Source organism: Molossus molossus, unplaced genomic scaffold (assembly GCF_014108415.1).
Source record: "Molossus molossus isolate mMolMol1 unplaced genomic scaffold, mMolMol1.p scaffold_m16_p_22, whole genome shotgun sequence".
Taxonomy (NCBI): Eukaryota; Metazoa; Chordata; class Mammalia; order Chiroptera; family Molossidae; genus Molossus; species Molossus molossus.
This window is the reverse complement of record NW_023425358.1, coordinates 4,041,697-4,065,326: the sequence shown is the minus strand read 5'-3', so window position 1 is coordinate 4,065,326 and position 23,630 is coordinate 4,041,697. Positions and strand designations below refer to the sequence as shown.

General features: G+C 46.9%; 1 protein-coding gene and 1 pseudogene across 7 annotated transcripts; both read left to right on the top strand.

Moving 5' to 3' along the window:
- Positions 1 to 1,140: 1,140 nt before the first annotated feature.
- ZNF202 (zinc finger protein 202) lies at positions 1,141 to 18,964 on the top strand. 7 transcript variants are annotated; one of them, XM_036276836.1, is made up of 11 exons: positions 1,141 to 1,233; positions 2,140 to 2,263; positions 2,461 to 2,578; positions 5,139 to 5,175; positions 6,337 to 6,457; positions 11,210 to 11,707; positions 12,349 to 12,559; positions 12,874 to 12,962; positions 14,789 to 14,918; positions 15,417 to 15,527; positions 16,037 to 18,964. In XM_036276836.1, the coding sequence occupies exons 6-11, from the start codon at positions 11,306 to 11,308 to the stop codon at positions 17,026 to 17,028; spliced, it is 1,935 nt and encodes a 644-aa protein (XP_036132729.1). In that variant the 5' UTR covers positions 1,141 to 1,233; positions 2,140 to 2,263; positions 2,461 to 2,578; positions 5,139 to 5,175; positions 6,337 to 6,457; positions 11,210 to 11,305; the 3' UTR covers positions 17,029 to 18,964. The 7 variants fall into 7 exon arrangements, with proteins under 7 accessions (XP_036132729.1, XP_036132726.1, XP_036132725.1 ...); XM_036276833.1 differs by having other exon boundaries at positions 2,140 to 2,362; positions 2,461 to 2,573; XM_036276832.1 differs by having other exon boundaries at positions 2,140 to 2,362.
- Positions 18,965 to 22,356: 3,392 nt separating this feature from the next.
- On the top strand, positions 22,357 to 23,026 carry LOC118640310 (annotated as a pseudogene).
- Positions 23,027 to 23,630: the final 604 nt, after the last annotated feature.

Genomic DNA, 23,630 nt, shown 5'->3' with positions numbered 1-23,630 from the left:
CCCTGCCATCCCACTTCTGGGAATATATCCTAAGAATCCCAAAACACCAAACAGAAAGAATATATGCACCCCTATGTTCATTCATTGCAGCGCTATATTCACAACAGCTAAGATCTGGAAACGGCACAAGTGCCCATCAGTAGATGAGTGGATAAAAAGTGGTGGTAGCCCTGGGCGGTTTGGCTCAGAAGTTAGAATCTCAGCCTGCAGCCCAAAGAGTCCCAGGTTTGATATCCACCAAGGGTATATACTTCGGTTGCAGTTTGTCCCCAGCCCCGGTTGGGGCTCTGCGGGTGGTAGCCAGTCATTGTGTCTCTCTCACATCGATGTTTCTCTCTCTCTCCCACTCTGTCTAAAGATAAATGTAAAAATATTCTCAAGTGAAAAAATTACACTGATACATTTACACAAAGGACTACTATGCGGCTATAGGCTTTAAAAAGAACTTTTACTCTTTGCAGACAGCACAGATGGACCTGGAGAGTATTATGCTAAGTGAAATAAGCCAGACAGAGAAAGACAAATGCATATGATCTCACTAATATGTGGAATCTAATGAACAAAATAAACTGACGCACAAAATGGAACAGGAAGCATGGATACATGAAACAGACTGGCTGGTGCCCAAGGGGAGAGGGGGAGAGGGGGTTGGAAAAAGAAGGTGAAGGAATTAGCTAAAGAACATATATTCAGACCCCACGGACAGTGACAATAGTTTGGTGAAGGCCAAGGAAGGGGGAGGTGGAGGTGGGTGGAGATGGGCAATAATGTCAACATTAAAAATTTTTAAATAAAAAAATGAAAGGGCCATTATTCAAACCATGCTTCGCAGACAATGCAAAGGGGGGAAAAATGAAGAAAAACAAGTAGAGATTTAGGCATCATAATCAAAACAAACAAACAAACAAAGCTCAAAAGCAGAACAAAAGGAAAGCAGAGCAGCGCCAGCCCGCGCGAGCAGAAGCGCTGGGCCACAGCCCTTCCCGGCGGCCACGGCCCGGAGCCGCAGCTCGCGCCCGGCACATAGAGAGGAACGAACCTCCCAGCGCCTAGAAAGGCTACGCGCAGCGAGGAGGCGGGGCGCAGCGCAGCTTCCGGTTCCGGGTGCAAAGGCCCCACGTGTTTCGACCCTCCGGGCCCCGCGCGACTCAGATCTGGTGGCGCTGCTTCGGCCGGGAGTGGGTGGGGGAGAAGCCGGCTGGCAGGGGAGGAGCCGCCGTAGCTGTCGGAGCCGTGAGTGCTGGCGGGCTGGGCCGGACCGGGCCGGACCGGGCTGAGCTGGGCAGCGCAGGGCGGGGAAGAGGGGAGAGGTCGGAGACCCCGCCCCCCCCCGATCCTGGGGGATCGCACTGTGCTGGAGAGAGGGCGGCGGCAGTGCAGTGAGCCCGGGGGAGGCGTCGTGGCCCTCGTGTGTCCTGGTGGCCAGAGCTAGACCCTCCGGGGGCGTGGGGGCGCTCCAGCGGCGTTCTCCCCCGCCGCCCCGCCGCCCCCCTGAGGCCTGCAGAAAAGCCGTACCTCCCGTTGCTTCCGCGCCAGCCTCCCCCCGGGGCCGAGGGTGGAGTGATCCAGGCCCCTGTCTTTCTCCCAGCGTGTCCTCACCCCGCTCTCAGGTTGCTCGGGAATCACCCCCTCATTCTCCCGGCCTGGACGAGCCCCATCTCTTCCACCACTAACCCGTGCTCCGACACACACGCAGAAATACTCACGCGTGGTCCTAGTAGGCTTGGGAGGAAATCTGGCGTGTGGCCTTTCAGCGGTCTCTGACAGGACCCCAGCTCCCTTCACTTGCAGCTTTCGTGCCCCGACTCCTAGCAGCCAGTTTGGCACCACTTCCTGTCGCCGCTGCTACCCCGGCAGGGGTGTGCGGGCCCTGCTTGTCGTCTGGTTCAGCTCAAAGTTTGTTAGTTTGTGTGCCGTGGATATACTGTGTTCTCGCACAAAGGTGTCAGCCCAGTTTTCATCTTTCTGGGCATCGGCTGCCCTTGTCTCCGAGGCGCCCCGATAGCCCTGCCCGCCTGGGTGCAGCTCCTTGCCCTGGCTCTTCCACCACCGTGGTCCCGGGAGGGCGGTGCCACACCCAGGCCCTCCCTTGGAGGCTAGGTTTAGAGCTGTTGCTTTTCCTCTGTCCGCACTCTGCAGGTGATAGCCAGGCAGCCTGTCTCAGAAGCCACAAGGAATGCTAGTGAAGAACCTCACCCTCCTCCCAGCTTCTCATCCAGGCACCCCATGCATGAGCCTTGATCCAGAAAGCCACTTCAGGAAGGTTGCCGGGTAGCCAGGGGAGGCCTGTTGTTGGGAGGTGTGACAGCAGAGCAGTTAGGTTTCGTGCCATGTGTCTTGAGTAACTTTCTGCTCTTACTAGGTAGCATAACAAGGTGGCAGGTTTGGAGGGAGGAAGGGAATTTTTTCTCCTAGGACCAAACACCTGGTATTCATAATCTTTACCCCTTTCTCCTCCAGCTGTACCCCTTTTGCTCTCTCCCTGTGTACTAAATCGCAGTAGACAGTCATTTCAAGGGCACAGCAAGCTTTACTACGATGTGAGGGACTCTTGGGCATTACAGACTATACAGGTGAGGTAAGTTACAGGTTTACAACATTTTTCCCATTTAATTTGGCACGGGCGTAAAACATATAACAGTCCTAGACTTTTTCTACTTTTGCAAACCCTCCTTTCAGTTTGGCCAACACTGGAAAAGTTGGATCTGTTCTGCTTGAACCTCAGGTGTACTTCCTTTGCCTCAGGTACTAGTTCTCAAACTTAGGCATCTTAAGCACCTGAAGGGCTTGTTAAGCATGGTTTGCTGGGGCCAGCCCAGAGTTACTGTTAATAGGTCTGAGCTGGAGCTTGATCATTTACAGATCTAGCAGGTTTTTTGATGCAGATGTTGCTGGTCTGGCATCCACCAACTCTGAATTTCAGTGTTTCTGTAACCAAGTTGGAAGAGAAATAGCTTCATTAAATTCAACACATTTATGGAGCGCCTTATCTACCAAATGTTTGACAAAGTGTTAAGCACTGGAAATATAAAAATTAATAAGGAGGTCCTTGCACTCAGGGGAGGGCTCACAGTAGGAGATAAAGATGCTAAACAGTGCCCACAGCAAGAATAGCATCCTGAGATTACTTCTACTTTGGACCATGATTAATTCGGCAGTGGAAACCTGACACTTCTCAGATTCCTCTGGTCCAGCAAGCATGGGTCCCATCCTTGACCATCTCATATGGAAAGGAGCCATCTAGGTACAGAGCAAGGAGCATCCTGACTAGAATATTAATTACAAAACTAAAATCCTAGTTAATGACTCTTGAATTAACTGTTCTGAACTATCTGTATTTATCCCTCAAGTCAGGCTGTATTTACAATATTCTGTTATTTTTTTTATTAAATAACGGTTCCTCTGTGTGATTGGCATTGACCATGTTCATTGTAGTAATTCAGTGGCTACAGCTAGTTTAACTCTGGCTGCCAAATGAAAGCTGCTGCCATTGTCAGGATGGGAGTCAGGTGTGATGACTGCCTTTTTCCTACTTCAGATTAGTCTGGGTTCTGTTTTCACCTGGCGCATATAGAAGCCTGTTTTATATAGGCCATTAACCACCTCTGGGTAATAACCCTTAAGGTTAAAAGGCCTGGCTTCATGTTTGGAGATTAACCAATATGATCATGATGGCCGTATATTTAATTCTGGGCTCGTAAAATCTGTATTTGGCCTCTAGCCTACCTCATCTCTGTAATGAATCCCACTCACCACCCTAGGCTGTATTATTGACGCCCAAGTACTCAATAAAGAAGTCATATAGCCCTGGCCAGTTTGGCTCAGCAGTTAGAGCGTTGGCCCACAGACCAGAGTCGCGGGTTTGGTTCCAGTAAAGGGCACGTATGTGGGTTGTGGTTTGGTCCCCAGCCCTGGTCAGGGTCCTGCAGGAGGCAACCAGCTGATATGTTTTTCTCACATCACTGTTTCTCTCCCTTCCTCCCTCTCTATCTGAAGATAAATGGAAAAAAATATCCTCAGATGAGGATTAAAAAAAAAAAAAAAAAAGCCATATATCCTTCTTCCTCTCAAAATACCTCCTTTATTACCATCAAACAGTTAGACAGTTTCTCACAAGATGGTCCAGCTCTCTGCCTTCAGGTAGAGAATGATCCCTAATTTCAAGATGAGTTGATGTGACGTGTCCAAGATGACACCTTTAGGAGGTAGAACGCAGGTCATCCACCTCCAAAGGCAGAACTGTCAACTGTTCACCTCCTGGGCCTTTGGTACATACCCATAGAAAACATGTCAAGTAAAAAATAAAGGGAATTATGATTTTATAACTTTATTTTACATTTTTCATGTTTACATTTACTCTCAATGACGAAGTCTACAGAATTTCGAGGTGGAAGATATATCTTAGACTCCACTGACTCCGCTGTACTGCCACCCCCGTTTGACCTTTTTCTTCCTGTCTTCCCCTTACACATTGTTCTGTCTCTGAAACCTGTTGTAATAAACTTGGAGCCACTTCTCGTGCTACTCAAATATTTTATGTTGAATCTAATGAAAGTATTTAAGTGGCAAAAATAGTTTTTAAACATAGTTTGAGGCATACTGATTATGATGTGTTTGAAAGCCAAAAGTCAGTGAATGCATTTCTTTTATTTCTTTGGTCTTCTGAGTTAAGTTTTCAAGGGACTTCTTGGGTACACTAATAGTTGCCTCAATCAAATTGCCTCCTCCCAGTACAGGGAGGGAAGGGGACTCTGATATTGATCAGTAGATACATAGCTCATGTGGTTTGGCAGGATTTCATGTAACTGCTTATTAAAGTTTATTTCAATCCTGTCTTTAAGTTTCCAGCCCTTGGAAAAGGATCTTATTTAATTCTAGCTTATAAGTGCCATCAAAGCAAGGACTCCTATGGTTTAATATTTTGTTTTTGATATAACAGTAAACAGACCAAAATTTTTCTTGTACATGTTAATTTTTGTGTGATTACAATGAAATAACAGACTGCTTAACATTTAAATCTTACCTTCTTCCTTAAAGGATTTAAAGCAAGTTGAAAAAAGAACAAACTATATTGAGCACCTGCCCTATGCCAGCCTCTATGCTGAGTGATTCTATATGTTACTCTATTTTCTCCTTAGGACAGCCATATGAGGAAATGTGAACCACAGTCTGAAGGTGAGAGAGAGGGTCATGGCTTATAAGTGAGGAGAGGGATCCAACACAGGGCTCTGTATAAAGCCCCTAACCATTATATAGAAAGCATGGGTGAACAGTTATATATGGGACAGTTAACATAACAAAAGAGTCTTTCCAGTGGAAGGATCATACTGGGATAATCTTTAGTTTTAAAGAACAATACAGCGTTGGAAGAAGGCAGTTAACAATTTTTATTAGTTGGTTTCTATTCTTGAACAATGAGAGGAGCTGTTGCAATGACCCAGTGAACAGTCGTGTTCAAATTTCTAGGTTATGGACCTGCATTTGTGTAAAAGATAAGAATGGAGACTGGAAAGGATATAGGTGTCTGTTAAATATAATCATTTGAACCTTTCTGATCACTGTTTTCTTCTGAAAATTAACTATTTGCTACTAAATTGGTCACCATCTCACCTTTAGATAGATATTATATGACTACAAGCCTTGTCAGTAGGCTTCAGAAAGATCACCACACGTAGTAACATTTTAAGGTAGAGAAGCAAGTAACCTTCCATGGCCTGCAGTTTGCTGTTCTCGCAGGTAGAGTTCAGTTAGGGCTTCCCAGGCCTCTGGCACGTTCAGATAAGAAGCAGAGGCAGCTGGACCAAAGATTAGAGAAAGTTGTTACCTTTTCCACATCGCCCACAATTCTGCCCTATACACCCTAGAAATGCACACTCAAGAGACTACAGGGTGTGGGCTTGTGAAACATGTCTGCACACACCGTTTCAGAGCCTTCTGAACCAAGTCTTCCATTCTTCCTGGGCTGGCTTCACATTCTCTCTGTATTATCCTATTGTTCGGTTTTATCTGTTGATGTGGAACCCTTCCAAGGACAGGCATTGAATGGAAAGGTATTAGAATAGCGAGGGCAACAAATTTGCAAGACGGACTTGCAGTGTAGTGCATCCCATGGATTGCAGGAATAGGGCAGGGTCGTTTTCTCTCTAATATTGATACCTGACAACTGCAGGCACACTTTAGTTAATAAACTCCCACAGATTTCAGCCAATCTCGTGAGTCAGAGCAGTTATCTGCAGAGGGCTTTGCCCTTTACAAGGGCTCTAGAGTATGTTATCTCATGAAATCCTCGGGCTGGACCGTTCATCTTTGGGTGCCTAATCCAGGCTCTTTCCACAGCACTGCCTGCTGCCTGCTGCCTGCTGCCTTCTCCCATCTCTTGCGCCACCAAGGACTCCTCTCCTCTTCATTCTGCCGCTGGTGATCGTTTGCCTTCATCTCAGTTTCTTAGGCTGCCAAAGTAAATACAAACAAGCATTGGAAATCTCAGTGCATGGTTCCGAAGGTCATTTAAAAATGGCAGTTTTTATGTGGCACTTTTACATGTTTTTCCTTTGGAAAGCAGTACCCTGTGAGAGCAGAACCCTTCTGTCAGTGCATACTTCATAGACTCCATAGCAGGGAGTCTTGTAGCTAGTACAACATGAAAACAGTGAGGGTTCCTAGTCGGCTTCACTGGGCTCTCGGGCTTCTAAGGTAATAGAGGTCCCTTCATTAAGCCAGAAGACCCTGTGTATCAATTTCCTCTTCTCTCCCTGTCTTGCAAGATTGGGGGTGGGGATGGGGATTGGAAGCTTTGGATAAATAGTCATTATTGTAGTTTCATTAAATTACTGGATGTCTGGTTTTGTGCTTATTAAAGTTTATTTAAATTCTCGAAGTAAAATTATTATTTTTTTCAAATGCACAACTTGCGTTTGGATTATCCCAGGGCAGCCTGAAGACCCCTTGTGATGAGCTGTGGTTCCATCGTGTTAGGAACCACTAAGTATTCGGTTTGCGCACAGTCCAAGCAGTAAATAGCTCTTCCTTATTTATTTCTTGTCCAGCACACAGTTTGCTTGATAAATGAATGAGTAAGAATTAATACGATGAGGCATCCATCCTTCCAGAAAAAGAACTGTTCTGTGTGTGAGTGCCTGTTGCATGACAGGCGTTGAGCTGGGTGCTTTATGTCCCTGCCTTCAGAGCTTTCCAGTCTGGTGAGTTAAACAGCAAGATGAACAGTTTTCACCGCACAGAAAATAGGCAGCTGTGTGTGCTATAATGTCCTGTGGGAGCAAACTGGACGGATAAGGGGAGCATCCTGGGAAAACAAGCCTGAAGAATGAGTCGCGTTAGGGCGGTAGAAAGGGCTTTCAGGCAGAGTGTACAGCAGCCTGAGTCTCAGGGAGGGCACAGAAAAGGGACGGACAGTACTTTGAAGCAGTGGGAGTGAAAAGAGGTAAATAGGGGCCAGGTCTTGAAGGGCTTTGAGAATCAAATCATAAGTTTAAATTTTATTCTATGAACAATAATGTGAAGCTATTTGCTGGTTTTGTATGTTAGAAAACTCACTCAGACCTTCCTGCAGGATTGCAGGTGCAACTGATGTCGAGGGGGCTTCTGCCCATTGTTAAATCCCTACACGTACTCGCCCCACTCCACACAAAAAACAAGGTAAATGTTTAGGCTTCAGAAATAAAAACTAGAGTAGTAAGTACAAGCTGACCTCATCACAGCCCAAGGAGATCTCAGGCTAAAATAAAGGCTTCTAGAGTTTGGGGTTCTAATATCTGTGCTCCAACAAGGAGACATGAACTGGGGCACCTGTGGGGGTGGGTGGCACATGGAATTGAGCCATCTGACAGCCTGGAGCCTTGAAGAGCCATGGAAATCTGTCTAGTGATCGATCAAAAGGGCAGGAAAGTAGGCCTCCATAACCCTGGCTAGCACAGAAATCACAGACAGGTCCAAATAATAAGCCTGCTTCAGGAACACCCTTGGGAAATGAACATAAAAACTCATCCAAGATCACTGAAACCATTATTTTTTAGGTAGAAGTAAATGAAATTCTATTCAGAGAGCTCACTTTTATTACCTAGGGCTCTCGAAACTCCCAATGTAAAAAAAAAATCTCATTGAACATGGGCATAAAATTTTAAAATTACAAACCCTGAGAAAGTAAATCACCAGGAGACAGCAGATTCAATAAGTAGGCAATTAGCATATGAAGATCTAGAGAATGGGACTTTAAAACTGAAAGTGTATAGTAAATATTTTAGGATAATGGTAAAATAAGCATGAAGAGCAGTATGATACAGATAATGAAAATGAACAATATGGTCATTGAAATTAAACTCATTTGATGGGCGACAGCACATTGGACGCAGCTGTTAAGTGGATCGATGACCTTGAAGGTGGGTCAGAGGCAGTTCAGCTGAGGCACAAGAAGCACAAAAAGACTGACAAGTGAAGTTCTCAGGTTGCATGTGAGACTGCAGCTTGTTCTGGAGGGGACAGGGCCAGGAAGACCAGTGCTAAAACTTGAACCCCAGTCCTTCATTCCTCATTTGTGTGCCAGTGAGGTGTAGCGCTGAGGATGTCCTTGTTTTTTAAAGGATTCTATTAACGCCTTTTAGTGGGTCATAGTGGCTCAGCCAAGGATCTCATGGTGAAGATGAGGAGGATGAATCTGAAAGAAGTTTGGAACGTAGGATTAACAAAATTGGGTGAAAGAGTAGAAACATAAAACTTCAAAGTAGAGGTGTATTCATTTAAATGCATTTTTTATTGTGCACTTTATTATTAGTATTGGAGATTGATGGAAAGCACAGCCCCTAACTTCCAGGCGTTTCACAGGAAAGATAAAAATGGCTCTTTGATGTGACAGATACCGCGAGAGACATGTGCCCAGGTTGCTGTGTGGCACAGTGATTTCTAACCAGGTCTGAGGAGGGGGAATGGGGTCAAGAAAACGTCTCAGAGGACATGAAGCCTGAGCTATGTCTTGAAAGATTAGTAAAGTCTGACCTAATGAAGTGTAAAGAGTCAGAAGGAACGGCATGTGCAAAAGCCAAACAACTTGGGGCTTTTGTGTGCTTTGCGTTCATGTGTTTGGAAGGACTGGAGAGGAGGGCAAGGGGTAAGGTGAGGGCCCACCTGGTCTGTGATACTTAGAAGTTTGTGTTTCACTTAAAGACGGAGGATTGATCGAGGGTCTTAAATAGAGACCAGGTTTGCCGAGCGGTAACTTGAAGGTAACATGGCTGAGGGCAGGTAGCTCCCGTTTGGAGGTAGTGTCAATAATCCAGATAAGGACTGATAAGACCTATTGTGCAAATTATGAAAATGAAGAAGGACCCTGTCAAGAAATAGGAACACCATGCAGCACTGAGGGCGGGTGTGAGTATTCCAGAGAAGGCAAAGCCTTCATGCAGGCACGGAGGCCTGAGAGACCAGACCCCCTGTTGTAGGGACGTCAGCAGTGCATTTGATACAGCCCGGTAATGAGAGGACGGTAGGATGTGAAGTAGGGAAAATAGATTGTGAAGAGCTTCATGTCATGCTTAGTATTTTGGAACTGATCTTACTAACAGTAACAATATTTTTTCATCCTCACCGGGGGTATATGTTTGTTTCTTTGTTTGTATTACTGATTTTAGAGAGAGGGGAAGGGAGAAGGAGAAACATCAATGTGAGAGAAATATTGATCAGTTGCCTCCCGCATGCACCCGAACCAGGGATCGAACCCACAACCTTTCGGTATGGGTTGACACTGCAACCAACTGAATCACCCAGCCAGGGCAAAAATTATTTTTAAATGTTGAGTGATGCAGTTGGAACTGTAAATTAGAAACATTAAAACAGTTGACTTTGGGCGCCCGTACTCCTCAGCACTTCACAGACAGTAACACATGTAACCCTCACCGTAACGCTACGTGATGAATGCCATTGTCACCTTCATTCTGAAATGGAACAAGCGTAAGCAGAACGAGAACTTGCCCATGGCCTCATACCTAGTGAACAATAGAGCCCAGATTCAAACGCTAGTACCCCGACTCCAGGACTCTCACTTTTTTAAAAATTAATTAATGTTTGTAATAGATGTTTCCCCTTTTTGCCCCATTGACACCCTCCTGCCGACCCCCCCCCCACACACACACACACACACACAGCATTATTGTCTGACCTTACACACCCTAGGTGTTGCAACCACGGTGCACATCTGAACCACACACAGCATTTCTGAAGACCCAGTTGCCTCGGTTGACTGGATCAGAAGATCCAGAGTGATGTGTGCTGCTGGTTTGCAGCTCACAGGTAGTCCATTGGCCTTTGCTCGCAGTGGAGTCCGCCAGGACCCCAGTTAGGCATGGCAGTGGTCCAGGCAAGACGTGAGGCCCAGACCGAAGCTTCTCTGAGAAAGAAGGAAACCGGCTCAGAGGCTTAAGAAGTAGAATTGGTTTAATGAGCTGTAAGCAATGGGAAGAAGCAAGGCTGAATCCAAGGATTACTAAGTTGAGTCTTGACTTCTCAAGTGATGATCCAGCCAAGACAGGGTTCCAGGAAGAGGAGAGGGTTGAGAGTAAGATGAATGAGCTCAGTTTTGAACACTGGGTTTGTGAGTGCCTGTAGGTCTCCCAACTAAAGATGTCTTAACAAGAGAAAAGTTGCTCTTTGGGGTGCCTATGCGCCAGTCACTGTGAGTGGCTTTCCTCACTGTTAACTCGCACAAGCCTCCCCTCACATCTGAGAGTTTCCACTTCACAGGAGAAATTAATACTGGGTATGCTTCAGGTCAGGGGAACTTCAGTAAGGCCTTTTCTCCCTCTTCCAGCCATGTTCATGTGTCTCTTCTGAGCATATACATTCTAATATGTATGTAAATGTGTGTGTATAGAACAGGCCTGAGTACCACAGTTTTTAGCAGATGATTTTGTGTGTCCTTATTGCCAGCCTTTTTCCTTCTAGGTTCACAAGTCTCATGAAGTGGAAATGCATTATTTTCCAACGGGGTGTGAAGAGAGGTGGGGAACCTGCTTGCAACATGTGTCATCCTGTTCCAACTAGATCTGTTTATCTAGTTAAACAGCACACAGTTTATAGAGACTAGGGGGAGGGGACTTAATAGTTTGAGAAAGTGGTATATGCGCAAGATTATGATCAGACTCAACTGCTCTCCCTGTGTATAATTCTGTGCTTACACTGTGTGTCTACTTCTCTACCCCAGGTCCTTCGGGAGAAACTCCTCAAGGTACCCAGGCTGAGACTGGAGGTAATGACAGTGTAAACTCTAGATGGTGTGAGACCAGCCCAGAGCCAAAAAATGGCCACAGCCTTGGAATCGGAGGACCAGGATCTTTGGGAAGAAGAGGGAATTCTAATGGTGAAATTGGAAGATGATTTCACCTGTAGGCCAGAATCTGTCTTGCAGAGGGATGAGCCCGTGCTTGAGACCTCGCACCAAAACTTCCGGCGCTTTCGCTACCAGGAAGCAGCCAGTCCTCGGGAAGCTCTCGTCCGGCTCCGAGAACTGTGTCGCCAGTGGCTGAGGCCAGAGAGGAGAACAAAGGAGCAGATCCTGGAGCTGCTTGTGCTGGAGCAGTTCCTGACTGTCCTGCCCGGAGACCTGCAGAGCTGGGTGCGGGGCCAGCGGCCAGAGAGCGGCGAGGAGGCAGTGACGCTGGTGGAGGGTTTGCAGAACCGGCCCAGGACACCAAGGCGGTGGGTGAGGAGGGGGCGTCCTGACCTGTGCAATGTGGAGGGCCATTTGCTGGAAGGATGGATTTGGGCCCCATAAAGCACCCTTTCAATGTGATTGGCTCTGCCCTTGGGTTGCACCTAGATCCATAAGCCCCATGGGCAGAGGCGGTGTCTGTGTGTGTGTGGCTTTTTGGTGTTTTGAAACACCTGCCTAGGGCCTCTGTCACGCCAGGGTCACTTGACTTTGGTTTTCCCTTCTTTGGATGTTGACTCTTCAGTTCCTTAGGAGGAAAATGTTGTCACTTCCTCAAAGGTTCTTATAAACCCTCAGTCACAGATTCCCTGCTCAGGTCAACATGGTGGGGAAGCAGACAGTGAGGGACAATGCAGGTGGCTGGGGGGAGGGGAGGGCAGGGCCTCAGCCCAGGTGGATGGGGCCGGTCGGGGAGGGGAGAAGGCAGTGGAGTGCCCGATTGTCCGTGCTTTGTGCCGGTGAGAACAACCTGCAGCACTTCCCTGCGTGCCCCCCTGGAACGAGGCTCCCCTCTTCATCTGGGTCCCTCTGGGAGTTTTTTTCTATTGGCAGCTTCTCCTAAAATAAGTCCTGATGACAACCAAGACTTTCCTCCTGACTCCATGGTGACTGGAAGTTGGAATTATTCCCAGGTGACTGTCCATGTTCATGGCCAGGAAGTCCTGTCAGAGGAGACAGTGCATCCAGGAGCAGAGCCCGAGTCACCTAGTGAGCCACAGGACCCTGCGCAGACCCTGAGCCCTGAGCAGTCCTGTGAGGAGACCACACAGAGCCCAGCCCCGAGGGCACCAGCAGAGCAGAGCCTGTGCCGTGAACTGGAGCTGCAGCCCCTGCAGGAGAGCGGTGGGAACCCTCGGCAGTGCGGGGAGGGCTACTTCTGTACCAGCGAGACTGGGTAGACTGTGATAGGAAAACTCACAGGAGCCAGGTGTTAAGAGGACACAGTACTGGCTGGAGTCCCCTGAGTAGGCCTGAGCTTAGAGAGCAGCATTCTTGGTTAATCTCTTGGCATCTGAGTGGTACAGGTCATAGTGTTGGGACTGCACGAGCTGCCCTAAGGCCACTTGATTCCTGCCGAAGATGATGGGGTGCTGAGCTCCTTGCCAGCTATGGGGGTGCACTGCATATTGCTGATCACTACCTTCTTTTCTTCACAGAGGTGCCAGTGCCCCGGGACCCAGACCTTCCTGAGGAGAGGAACACCGGAAACCCAGAGATGGTCGCTCTTCTTACTGCCCTGTCACAGGTGCACCCTCCTGTCCCCTGCCCTGTCACCAGTGCACACTCCTGTCCCCTGCCCTGTCACAGGTGCTCCCTCGTGTCCCCTGCCCTGTCACAGGTGCTCCCTCGTGTCCCCTGCCATATCACAGGTGCTCCCTCGTGTCCCTGCCCTGTCACAGGTGCTCCCTCATGTCCCCTGCCATGTCACCAGTGCACCCTCGTGTCCCTGCCCTGTCACAGGTGCTCCCTCGTGTCCCCTGCCATATCACAGGTGCTCCCTCGTGTCCCCTGCCCTGTCACAGGTGCTCCCTTGTGTCCCCTGCCCTGTCACAGGTGCTCCCTCGTGTCCCCTGCCCTGTCACAGGTGCTCCCTTGTGTCCCCTGCCGTGTCACAGGTGCTCCCTCATGTCCCCGTGCCCCCTCATATCCCCTGCTCTGTCATAGGAGCACCTTCGTGCCCCCCTGCCCTGTCACAGGTGCTCCCTTGTGTCCCCTGCCCTGTCACAGGTGCTCCCTTGTGTCCCCCTGCCCTGTCACAGGTGCTCCCTTATGTCCCCTGCCATGTCACCGGTGTACCCTCGTGTCCCCTGCTCTGTCACAGGTGCTCCCTTGTGTCCCCTGCTCTGTCACAGGTGCACCATTCTGTCCCCTGCTGTGTCACAGGTGCTCCCTCGTGTCCCCTTGCCCTGTCATCGGTGCACCCTCCTGTCCCCTGCCCTGTCAACAGTGCCCCCTCATATCCCCTGCTCTGTCATAGGAGCACTTTCGTGCCCCCCTGCCCTGTCACAGGTGCACCCTCATGTGCTCCTGCCCTGTCACAGGTGCTCCCTCGTGGTCCCCTTTCCCTGTCACCAGTGCACCCTCGTGTCCCCTACTCTGTCACCAGTGCACCCTCGTGTCCCCTGCTCTGTCACAAGAGTACCTTTGTGTCCCCCTGCTCTGTTGCCTATGCACCTTCATGTCCCCGTATTCCACAGAGAATTCAAAGAACCATGTGGTGTTAGCCATATATACTCAATGGGTCAGACAATATACATATTTCCATTCTTTTTGTCAGTTTAAATTCCCAGTTTTTCACTTTTCAGGGGCAGGAGTTGCATCTAATGAAAGGAATCGTAATAATGTCAGTTGGATCTGCAGGCTCCAAAGCCCCCTTATTTGCCACTGGCCAGGGGGACTAACTGAATGGGATTATTTTGTAACACTTCAGTACAACTTTGACGTTGTTGAACGAGGGTTTGTTTTAGTTTGTAAGGATAAACGTGACAGTCATTTGAAAGGATGGCTGACTGCTGCAGAAATGGTTTCTGAAGTTACATGGAGTACTCTTCCAGGGACAGCATTCAGTCCTGCTGGCCGTGGTCAGCCCAGAAACTACACTGTGTGGCTGGAGGAGAAAGGAATAGAATGTATCTGTATTTTCAGACTGGCAGAAGGAAAATGCCCTATTTATGCTCTGTAGACTTTGTAAGTGATAAGGGAAGGTCAGTTAGGGAAAGTTTCCTAGAAAAGATGACTTTTTACAGAAATGTAAATGGCATTAAAGCATCAAATAGGGAGTTGAATGATGGCTTTTAAGACTTTTTTTGTAATTCACCAATATCCTCAAGAGTAAGTAGAACACATTGAGAGCTAGGACTGGAGGGAGTGGGAGTGGGCCAGTGTGAAAGCACAGCGTCGGGAAGCAATGACACAGGGCAAAACACAGATTGCCCGAAAGGGAGCCAAGTGTCCCATCCGAGTTCCTTTGATCTGGGTGGATTCTGCCTATACCAGAGACCTTCATTCTAGGAACAAAATATGAAGCTCCATGAAGCATCACATTTTAATTAAATTCTGCTGTTGTTTCAGGGATTGGTAACTTTCAAGGATGTGGCTGTGTGCTTCTCCCAGGACCAGTGGAGTGATCTGGATCCAACACAAAAAGAGTTCTATGGAGAATATGTCTTGGAAGAAGACTGTGGAATTGTGGTCTCCTTGTGTAAGGAAATTCACACGTTTCTAGAATGTTCTGAACATAGAGTTCTTTCTCTTGCTGGAAATTATGGGGGCTTAGAGCTTAGATTGTACTATGCTTCTCTTATGCCTACCCCACCAATGAGATTGAAGGATTAGCCAAGTAAGAGGATATCCTTCTAAGTTAAAGGGAAGAGAAACTGCTTAGAAAGTGATTGGAAACGTCTAATAAGAAAATAAAGTTAGAATATTACAGCTCTAATGTATTTGAGGAGTAAGCATGAGTTTTGAAACAAGTAATAAAAGTTGGAGATAATCTACTTATTTGAATATGGGAAAAGAGGGTAGCATTCACAGTTGTATAATCACTGAGTTGTAAGTAAAAGACAAAAGGTATGCAGTACTTGGTTGGAGGTGCTTAAGCAAAAGAGACCAAATATTTGATCAGCTGACCTGGCTGATCTGCTTTTAACAGGGAATTGTTTAACCAATTATAATGTCCTGTTTCCCCTCTCTTGAACAGCATTTCCAATCCCTAGACTAGATGAGCTTTCCCACATTAGAGAAGAAGAGCCTTTGGTTCCTGGTATCCTAGAGTCTCAAGAGCCAGAAATCCTGAGTTTCACTTACACAGGTAAGGAAAGGCAAAAAAGGAACCTTCCTCCCCTGAGCTGGCAGTTCCTTTAGTCTGTGCTCCTTTCTCCCTTTGGGGTACCGCCCTCGTTTGTTCTTAAAATATGCCAGGTATTACTACTCTCCCCCTCTAAATGCCAAATTCTTCTATCCTTTTTCTTCTCCTACCCCTTCCATCATGTGTTTGAGGTATGTGTAATATGAAATAGTGAAAGAAAGTAAGTTGGGACTTTTGGAATTGCAGTTAAACCAATAATTGAGCAGTTCACTTGAATTCTAGATCCTTAGTCCACATTTGTGAAATGAGGATAATGATTTTCCAAATGAAGGTTTATTGACAGCTTGAGATGACATAAGAAAGTGCCTGGCATATGCTGTATAGTTATAAAATAGGGCTTCTCACTGTGTGCTCTGGCCTTTCCAGAACTCTGTTTTCAAATCTCCCCATTGCGTAGAAACCATCATTACCTCTATAATTTTCTCTTTTCTCCTCTCACCCTCTTTCTTCAGGAGATAGGAGTGAAGATGAAGAGTTTCTTGAGCAAGAAGATCTGAATTTGGAGGATCTACACACCTCTGTTTTAGGAGATCCAGAAATCCACCAGACTCCAGACTGGGAAATAGTGTTTGAGGATGATCCAGGTAGAATTGATGAAAGAAGATTTGATACAAATATTTCTCAAGTTAATAGTTTAATGAATCTTCAGGAAACCACAACTATCCACCCCCTATTAGGGAGACCTCATGGCTGTCCTGTATGTGGAAAAAGTTTTACATGTAACTCCCACCTTGTTAGACACCTGAGAACTCACACAGGAGAAAAACCCTATAAATGTATGGAGTGTGGAAAAAGTTACACACGGAGCTCACATCTTGCCAGGCACCAAAAGATTCACAAAGTGGGGACTTCTTATAAATTACCCTTAAACCGGAAGAACTTGAAAGAGACCTCCCCTCTGGTCCCAGCTGAGAGGACTCCACCTGTTGAGAAGCCGTATAGATGTGATGATTGTGGGAAACACTTCCGCTGGACCTCAGACCTTGTTAGGCATCAGAGGACACATACAGGAGAAAAACCCTTCTTCTGTACTATTTGTGGCAAAAGCTTCAGCCAGAAATCTGTGCTAACAACACACCAAAGAATCCACCTTGGAGGCAAACCCTACTTGTGTGGAGAGTGTGGAGAGGACTTCAGTGACCACAGGAGGTACCTGGCACACCAGAAGACACATGCAGCTGAAGAGCTCTATCTTTGTAGTGAGTGTGGGCGGTGCTTCAACCATAGTGCTGCATTTGCCAAGCATCTGAGAGGACATGCCTCAGTGAGACCCTGCCGATGCAATGAATGTGGGAAAAGCTTCAGTCGTAGGGACCACCTCGTCAGGCATCAAAGAACACACACTGGCGAGAAACCATTCACGTGCCCTACCTGTGGAAAGAGCTTTAGCAGAGGCTATCATTTAATCAGGCATCAGAGGACCCATTCAGGAAAGACCTCCTAGCTAGGAACCCATGTTAGGAGATGTGCATTCAGCCCTGTCCCAAGGATAGGCTAGGAGAAACCCTCTGCTCATACTGGGGAGACCTTTTCCAGGGAGTCTCCTTGACTTGCCCAGATTGATAGAACTCTTCCCACAATTAAGTAAATCCCCCCCGGGCAGAGCGTCTCAGTTTTCTTCTTAAGGAGCAATTTTGCCCAAAGTACCTGAGTTGAGGCTTCTCCTTGACTGGAGTGCTCCTGCCTCTACCTTGTGGGTATGAGGTAGGACAATTAGAAGTCTTAAAAGTTATGGTTATTGTATTTTCCCAGAAATCAGCTGTTAGATATCCTAAGGATGACTCAACAGCCTCAAGTTTAAAGTTGCCCAGGACAACTCCTCAGGTGTGGTAAGGAACCAGCCTGTAGGGGCTCTGTCCTTACTGGGCTCAGATCTTCAAGCACACAGCCCTGAACTCAAGGCCGGATATCTGCATCCTGATTGCTTTGCCACCCATTTACGGGATAACTGCACATCTCACTGATTCACTTCCTCACCATGCGCTTTCCTCGATACTGGGGAGGGTGGGGGAAGTGTTGATGGGCAAAAACCTTAAAGCTGCTTCACGTGGACTTTGTCAGGGTGCTCCAGTCCCCATTGTCAAAGTGATGTCAGGCGCCAGACACTAAAAAGGAGGACCTAGTCAGAAGCCTCTTTCCTTGTAGGTCCCCCCTACCCCATTACAATACTCATGCTGTTAGTCTTCCTACTGTTCTACTGGTCTCTTGGTTTTGTCCCTAGCACTTTTTCTACTACCAGTGGGATGTGGCATTTGGGTGCTAAGGGATTTTATAAAGTATAATTAAATCATGGAAACATTTACATTCCTACATATTTACAAGCCCACCCACCCCATCCTCTTCACAAGGGTTTGTGAGAATTTTGGAACAGTGTCATTTTACAGGGGCACTATAATAATTAAAGAATCATAATTGACTGGGTCACACCACTTACATGAAGAAAATGAAAAGATCTGAGATCAGATTATGGAGAAATTAAGAGAAAGCTGTTGCTGCTGGCAGAGGTTATCAAGACTGCTCTGACACCTAGCCCCCATCACCCCTACCCTGGTTCTCTGGGATCAGGGAAAATGATGAACCCCAGCAGCTGGGACCCTGAAGGATTGACCAGGCTTTCATGTATTTGCATTGTTTGCTTTTTCTTATGTGATTTCATTTTCATGTAATTAAGATCTAAATAGTAGTATCTCATGGCCCAAGGATCTCTGTTGCCTGATAAAGGTTCCATGGAATTGAGGCTGAGTAATTAGGAACCTTACCTGCTTTGATTGTGGGAGTGGCAAGGACTGGGGAGACTGTCCTCCATAAATGGAGCACAGGGTATGGGATTAAAGCATGAGAAGGGAGCCTTCTGTGCCTGGTTTCTTCTGTTTTTCCATCCATGTGTGCCAGGGTACACCAGAAGAGTGTGGGTGGGATAGAAGGCCCCAGCCCTGACAGCTCAACAAGAAAATTCTCATTCTGGTCAGTAATATTCCAATTGACTGTTTTGGTTTTAATACCAGTCAGCCATTGTCCTTTGGAGATGTAAACATGAAACAAATGAAAGGAACACTGGCAGCCAAGTTCCCTGGCAGGAAAGTTTCTGGAACTTTCCATTTTATCTATTTGCTTTCCAGGGCTTAAGGTTCCTGGTTCTTCTGAACATCATTCATACTCAAAAAGAGAGAAGGGAGTACACAGTAGTTTTCCATGAGGATAGAGAAGGCTTGGCATGGTTAGCAAAGCCACGGGGGCTGTGCACACAGGCAAGGCCTGAACCTGGAGACTGTCCTGATCGGCAGACATCTTTGAACCATACCTCCACACAATTGATTCCGGATGAAATGTCAGCCTCAGGTCATTTCTACTGACTACCATTGTATGGAAGCTGATAAAATTCTGGCTGTAATGGAACTACCTTTTTATTTGCTGATATTTCTGATTATAGCAATAAATGAGAATTGTCAAGAGAATTCTACATATGTTTAAGAGACTGGCCCAGTTGGTGGAACATAAATAGTTATTGCTGATCCCCCTGCAAAATTTTATATACTAATACTAAATCTCTGGCCTCCTGTAAATTACAGGGGTTCCTGGAGGGACATACTTTCTCCTAAATCCAAACACAGGCTGGCCCTGTGCAGCAATAGGGCCAGTACAAGGTACCCTGGAGTGAGCAAGAGGCAGTACAGTTGAACATAGATGCTGGAGTATAGGCTGTTCTTACCATTTACCAAGGGCTCCTGGTAGAATTTTCTTAAGCATTGAATCCCAATGTCTTTGTTACCATAAGCATTTCCAAGGAAGAAAAAGGCAGGATTTTGAAGGTATTGGGAGGAAGCTGTAGTGTGGTCTAAATCAGCAACTTGGAGACTTGCTAGATTGTTGGAAATGGTGGAAAGATGAGCTAATAAAGTTATTAAATGATATTCAAATATTTGGCCACTGGTTTTGTAATAACCAAGGAATATTTGGCCTCTTCTCCATCCCAAGGTCCCAAGAGAAAAATGGAAAGAGATAAAGGCAAAATGAATTTTTATCTAGAATGTTGGCTTTGAACTAGAGCCGAATTGTGAACTCCATGGAGAATTTCATTTATTGTATTAACATCAAAACACTAGAACCGAAGCCCAACTCAAGTGATGGATCTAAAAGAAGAGGACGTTTTCCATCAAGGAGCAGAATAGTGAACAAGAACATGCCCTACTGAGTCTTGCAAAGTTGGAAGGAACCATTTGCTTTAATCCTCTCAGGTCAGAGTGAGGCAGGAAAGTTAGAATAGGAACAAAGGACTTAAGCTCTCACTCCCCTTTCCCATCTTGGCTGAAACAGTGCCGACATGACCTTTGCTGGCCATCTGTTCCCTGCTCCCCCCCCCTCCCCAATTTCCTGTAACAGAAACAAATCCCTATCTGGAGAGGAGGGATCTGCACTGGCAGTCACCCCACCAATGTCAGAAGCCAAGGACCACCCTATTCCCTCCCTTGCCCACATTTACTAAAAACCTTCCACCCAGACCTTATGGGGCATCTCATTCACTGAGGTCGCCACTCGCACTTCTTGAGTGCATATTATCACTTTAATAAATGCACTGTGCTTTGCTAAATCCTTTTGTCACACTCTCAAATCCTTGCTTGTGCTATGACAAGAACCTGGACCCCGCTATCAGGTTGAGGCTTGACAGCCTTCGCAGGTGCTGCCTGACATCAAGGACCGCAGCCTGTAGATCATTCCTTCCCATGAGGAAAGTGAGGTATGTGCCCCCCCAAAAACTATTTTGATTCACCTGACTCCCAGGAAGGACGGCAACCCTGATTAGAGCTGATTGCACTCCATGATGGTTTTATAAACCTGAAGCTTGACTGAGAAATGGTCAATGAAGTTATACTCTACAGAGTACAGATTAGTAATCTGGTGCTCTTCCACACTGACCTATTTTTTAAATATTTTTTCTTTATTGATTTTAGAGAGAGAGCAATGAGAGAAAACATAGATTGTCCACCTCGTGCATCTCTCCACTGGGGATTTGGCCCACAACCTAGGCATGTGCCCTGACCGCGAATCGAACTGGCAACTTCTTGGTCCATGGGTCGACACTCAGCCACTGAGCCACACTGGCCAGGCACACACCAATATTTTAAATAGTTTGTTTGGTATAACAGTTACCTCTGAGACAGGTTAGGAAGAAACTAGAAAAATTCCCTGGAAGTGGAATGAGGAAACAGACAAATGGCAGAACGAACAGCCCCAACGGAACACAGAAAGGCTGACTATAAACAGCACTCTAAGCTCTCTCAGATGCTGCCAAAGCAGCCTGCAGGGAGCTGCCTGCACCCCCAGCACACGGCCCTGTGTACGTACTGGCATGCTCCCCGTCCTGCAGATGAGGAAATGCTCAGAGAGCAGGGCCTTATCAAGTGCTATCTCACAGTAAATGATGCTGATTCTTCCATCAAGGACCATGCAATCCTCAAGCCCATGTGTGCTCCATCTTCTATCAGGATGGAGGGGTCGCAGCACAAGGAACTGAGAATGGCTTCTAGGAGCTGAGAGGGGACTCCAGCCAGTAGCCAGCAAGCCAATGGCACCTCAGTCCGACAGTGAAAAGGAACTGAATTCTACCGACGTTCAGTGAGCTTGGAAGCCACAGCTGATCCTCAATTTCAGCTATTGAGACCCTGAACAGAGAACGCAGTCATGCCTGGCCTGGCCTTCTGACCTCCTGAACCATGGAGTGATAACCAGGTACTGTTTTAAGCCAATAAATTTATGGAAATTTATTACATAGTAACAGGAAACAAACACATCATTTGTCCGAAGAATAGTATTCTAGACACATGTAGGATAAAAATGAGAAAAATCTGTATCTCCCCCCCCAAAACGGGTACTATGTAGTCAAAACCCGCAGCAGCTGCCGTGTCCACAGTCCCCCTCCTGGTTGCAGTTAGGCCCACATTCCTAGGGTTCATATCTCTCATCTGAGCTTCCAACCATTCTGGGATGAGGGCAGGTTTGTTCTGAGAAGGGCTGTGCTATTGGCACCATCTGGGCGGCCAAACCCCACTTTGGCTGAAGAAAGGAGCTCTGGGACCCTGTGCTGTGGGGGATCCCTGGACTTTTGCCATCTTTAGGGTCAATAAAGCCATTTAAAAAATAATAGCTTTATTAGATATAATTCACCCATCCAAAGTGTAGAATTGAGTGGTTTTAGTATATTCAGAATTGTGTGACCATTACCCCAATCAATTCTAGAGCATTTCATCGCCCCAAAAGAGCCCCCTACAACCATTAGTGGTCAGCCTTCATTTTCTCCTAACACCCCCCTCATTCCCTGGCAACCACTAATCTTTCTATCTATAGATTTGCTTAATCTTGACATTTCATGTAAATGGAATCATATAGTATGTGACCTGTGTCTGGCTTCTACCCCTGAACATCATGTTTTCAAGGTTCATCCATGTTGTGGCAGGTGTCAGTACTTCATTTTTCATTACTGAGTAATATTCCCTTGTGTAGATGGACCACATTTTGTGTATCCATTCATCATTAAAGCCTGTTGATGATTCTCAAAATAAACAAAGCATTCTTTAAAGCGAATTTTCGGTGGAGAATGGGTGTAACCAAAAAGGGAATAAAAATGGCTACCTTTAGCCCTGGCCGGTTTGGCTCAGCAGTTAGAGCGTCGGCCTGCAGACCAGAGAATCCCAGGTTCAGTCCCCGCTAAGGGCACATACCTCGGTTGCTGCCCCCGGCCCGGTTGAGGTCTTGTGGGTGACAACCAGTCACATCGATGTCCCCACCCCCCCATCTGAAGATTTGGCTGTAGCTGGTCTCCTGCATCCGTCCTGAGGACATTGTGAATGTTTCCCTGAGTTGTAAGAATGCCTGGACTGTCACTTGCACGGCTGCCTGTGGGAGTAGGTTGTGCCAAAGGCACTACACGCTGGATGCCTGTCTGCCTTTGCACCTGCAACCAGAGTCCATGGAGAAGCTTCACTGCCTCCAGGCGTGTGATCCAATCTTTACCATGTGTATGAGCCCTTTGCTGCCGGAATCTCCAAATACCCCATCATTGCAGACAGCCTGCCCAGCACATCAAAGAATTCCAAATGCTTACTTTTCTGGTGTAGAAAGATCGTTGGGAACAGATAGGATCCATTGTGGGAATTCAACTTCAAGTTAAAAAAACAATCTGCTAGGTTAAAGAGCAAGAGCGTGGGAGGGCTGCAGCCACCTGTTCAGTACGGGGGTGTTCACACCAACCCTGACCAGGACTGCTGCCCACTGCAGGTCACCACCCTCAATTTCATCTTTATTGCAGTTGTCATGGGGATGATCAACACCCTGTTTAGGATCTATGTGAGCAGGGACATGCGGCATACCGAGTGAGACTGGTGTTCCAAGACTCTCCTGTCCACGGTGGCCGGAAACTGCACCGTGATCAGGTGTTCGACTCTTGACTGGTGGCGTCCTCGGTGCCCTTCTCCCTGAGAGCACAGTCTGCATCCTGTCGCTGCGGCGGGCTGAGCTAGGCCAGCCCACTGGTGGTCAGAGTCCTGTGCGGAAGGGGCAGCTGTAGTGTTTTGTTCTTCAGGCTTCAGGCTCCTATTAGGTAAGGAGAAGGGTTGAATCAAGAGGAAAAACAGCCCTGGCCAGTTTGGCTCAGCGGTTAGAGCTTCGGCCCAGAGAGTCCCAGGTCCAGTTCCCACTAAGGGCACGTACCTCAGTTGCAATTTGTCCCCAGTTGGTTGGGGTCATGTGGGTGGCAGCCAGTGATGTGTCTCTCTCACATTGATGTCTCCCTCCCCCCTTCCCCTCCCACTCTATGTGAAAATAAATGCAAAAATGTACTCAGATGAGGCTAAAAAAGAGGAAAAACAACTGTGACTTCTAAACACACTTTAATGTAAAAGTTTTATTTGAAAGGAGACACCGGGCCCTGTTTTCTGCATTAAACCCCATTTGGTGCTATTGAGTTTGTTCTTTATTCTTTTATCCCAATGAAAATGGATGATCTTGCTTTAGGAAAAAATTAGACTCTTGAATCAAACTAGGAAGTTAAGC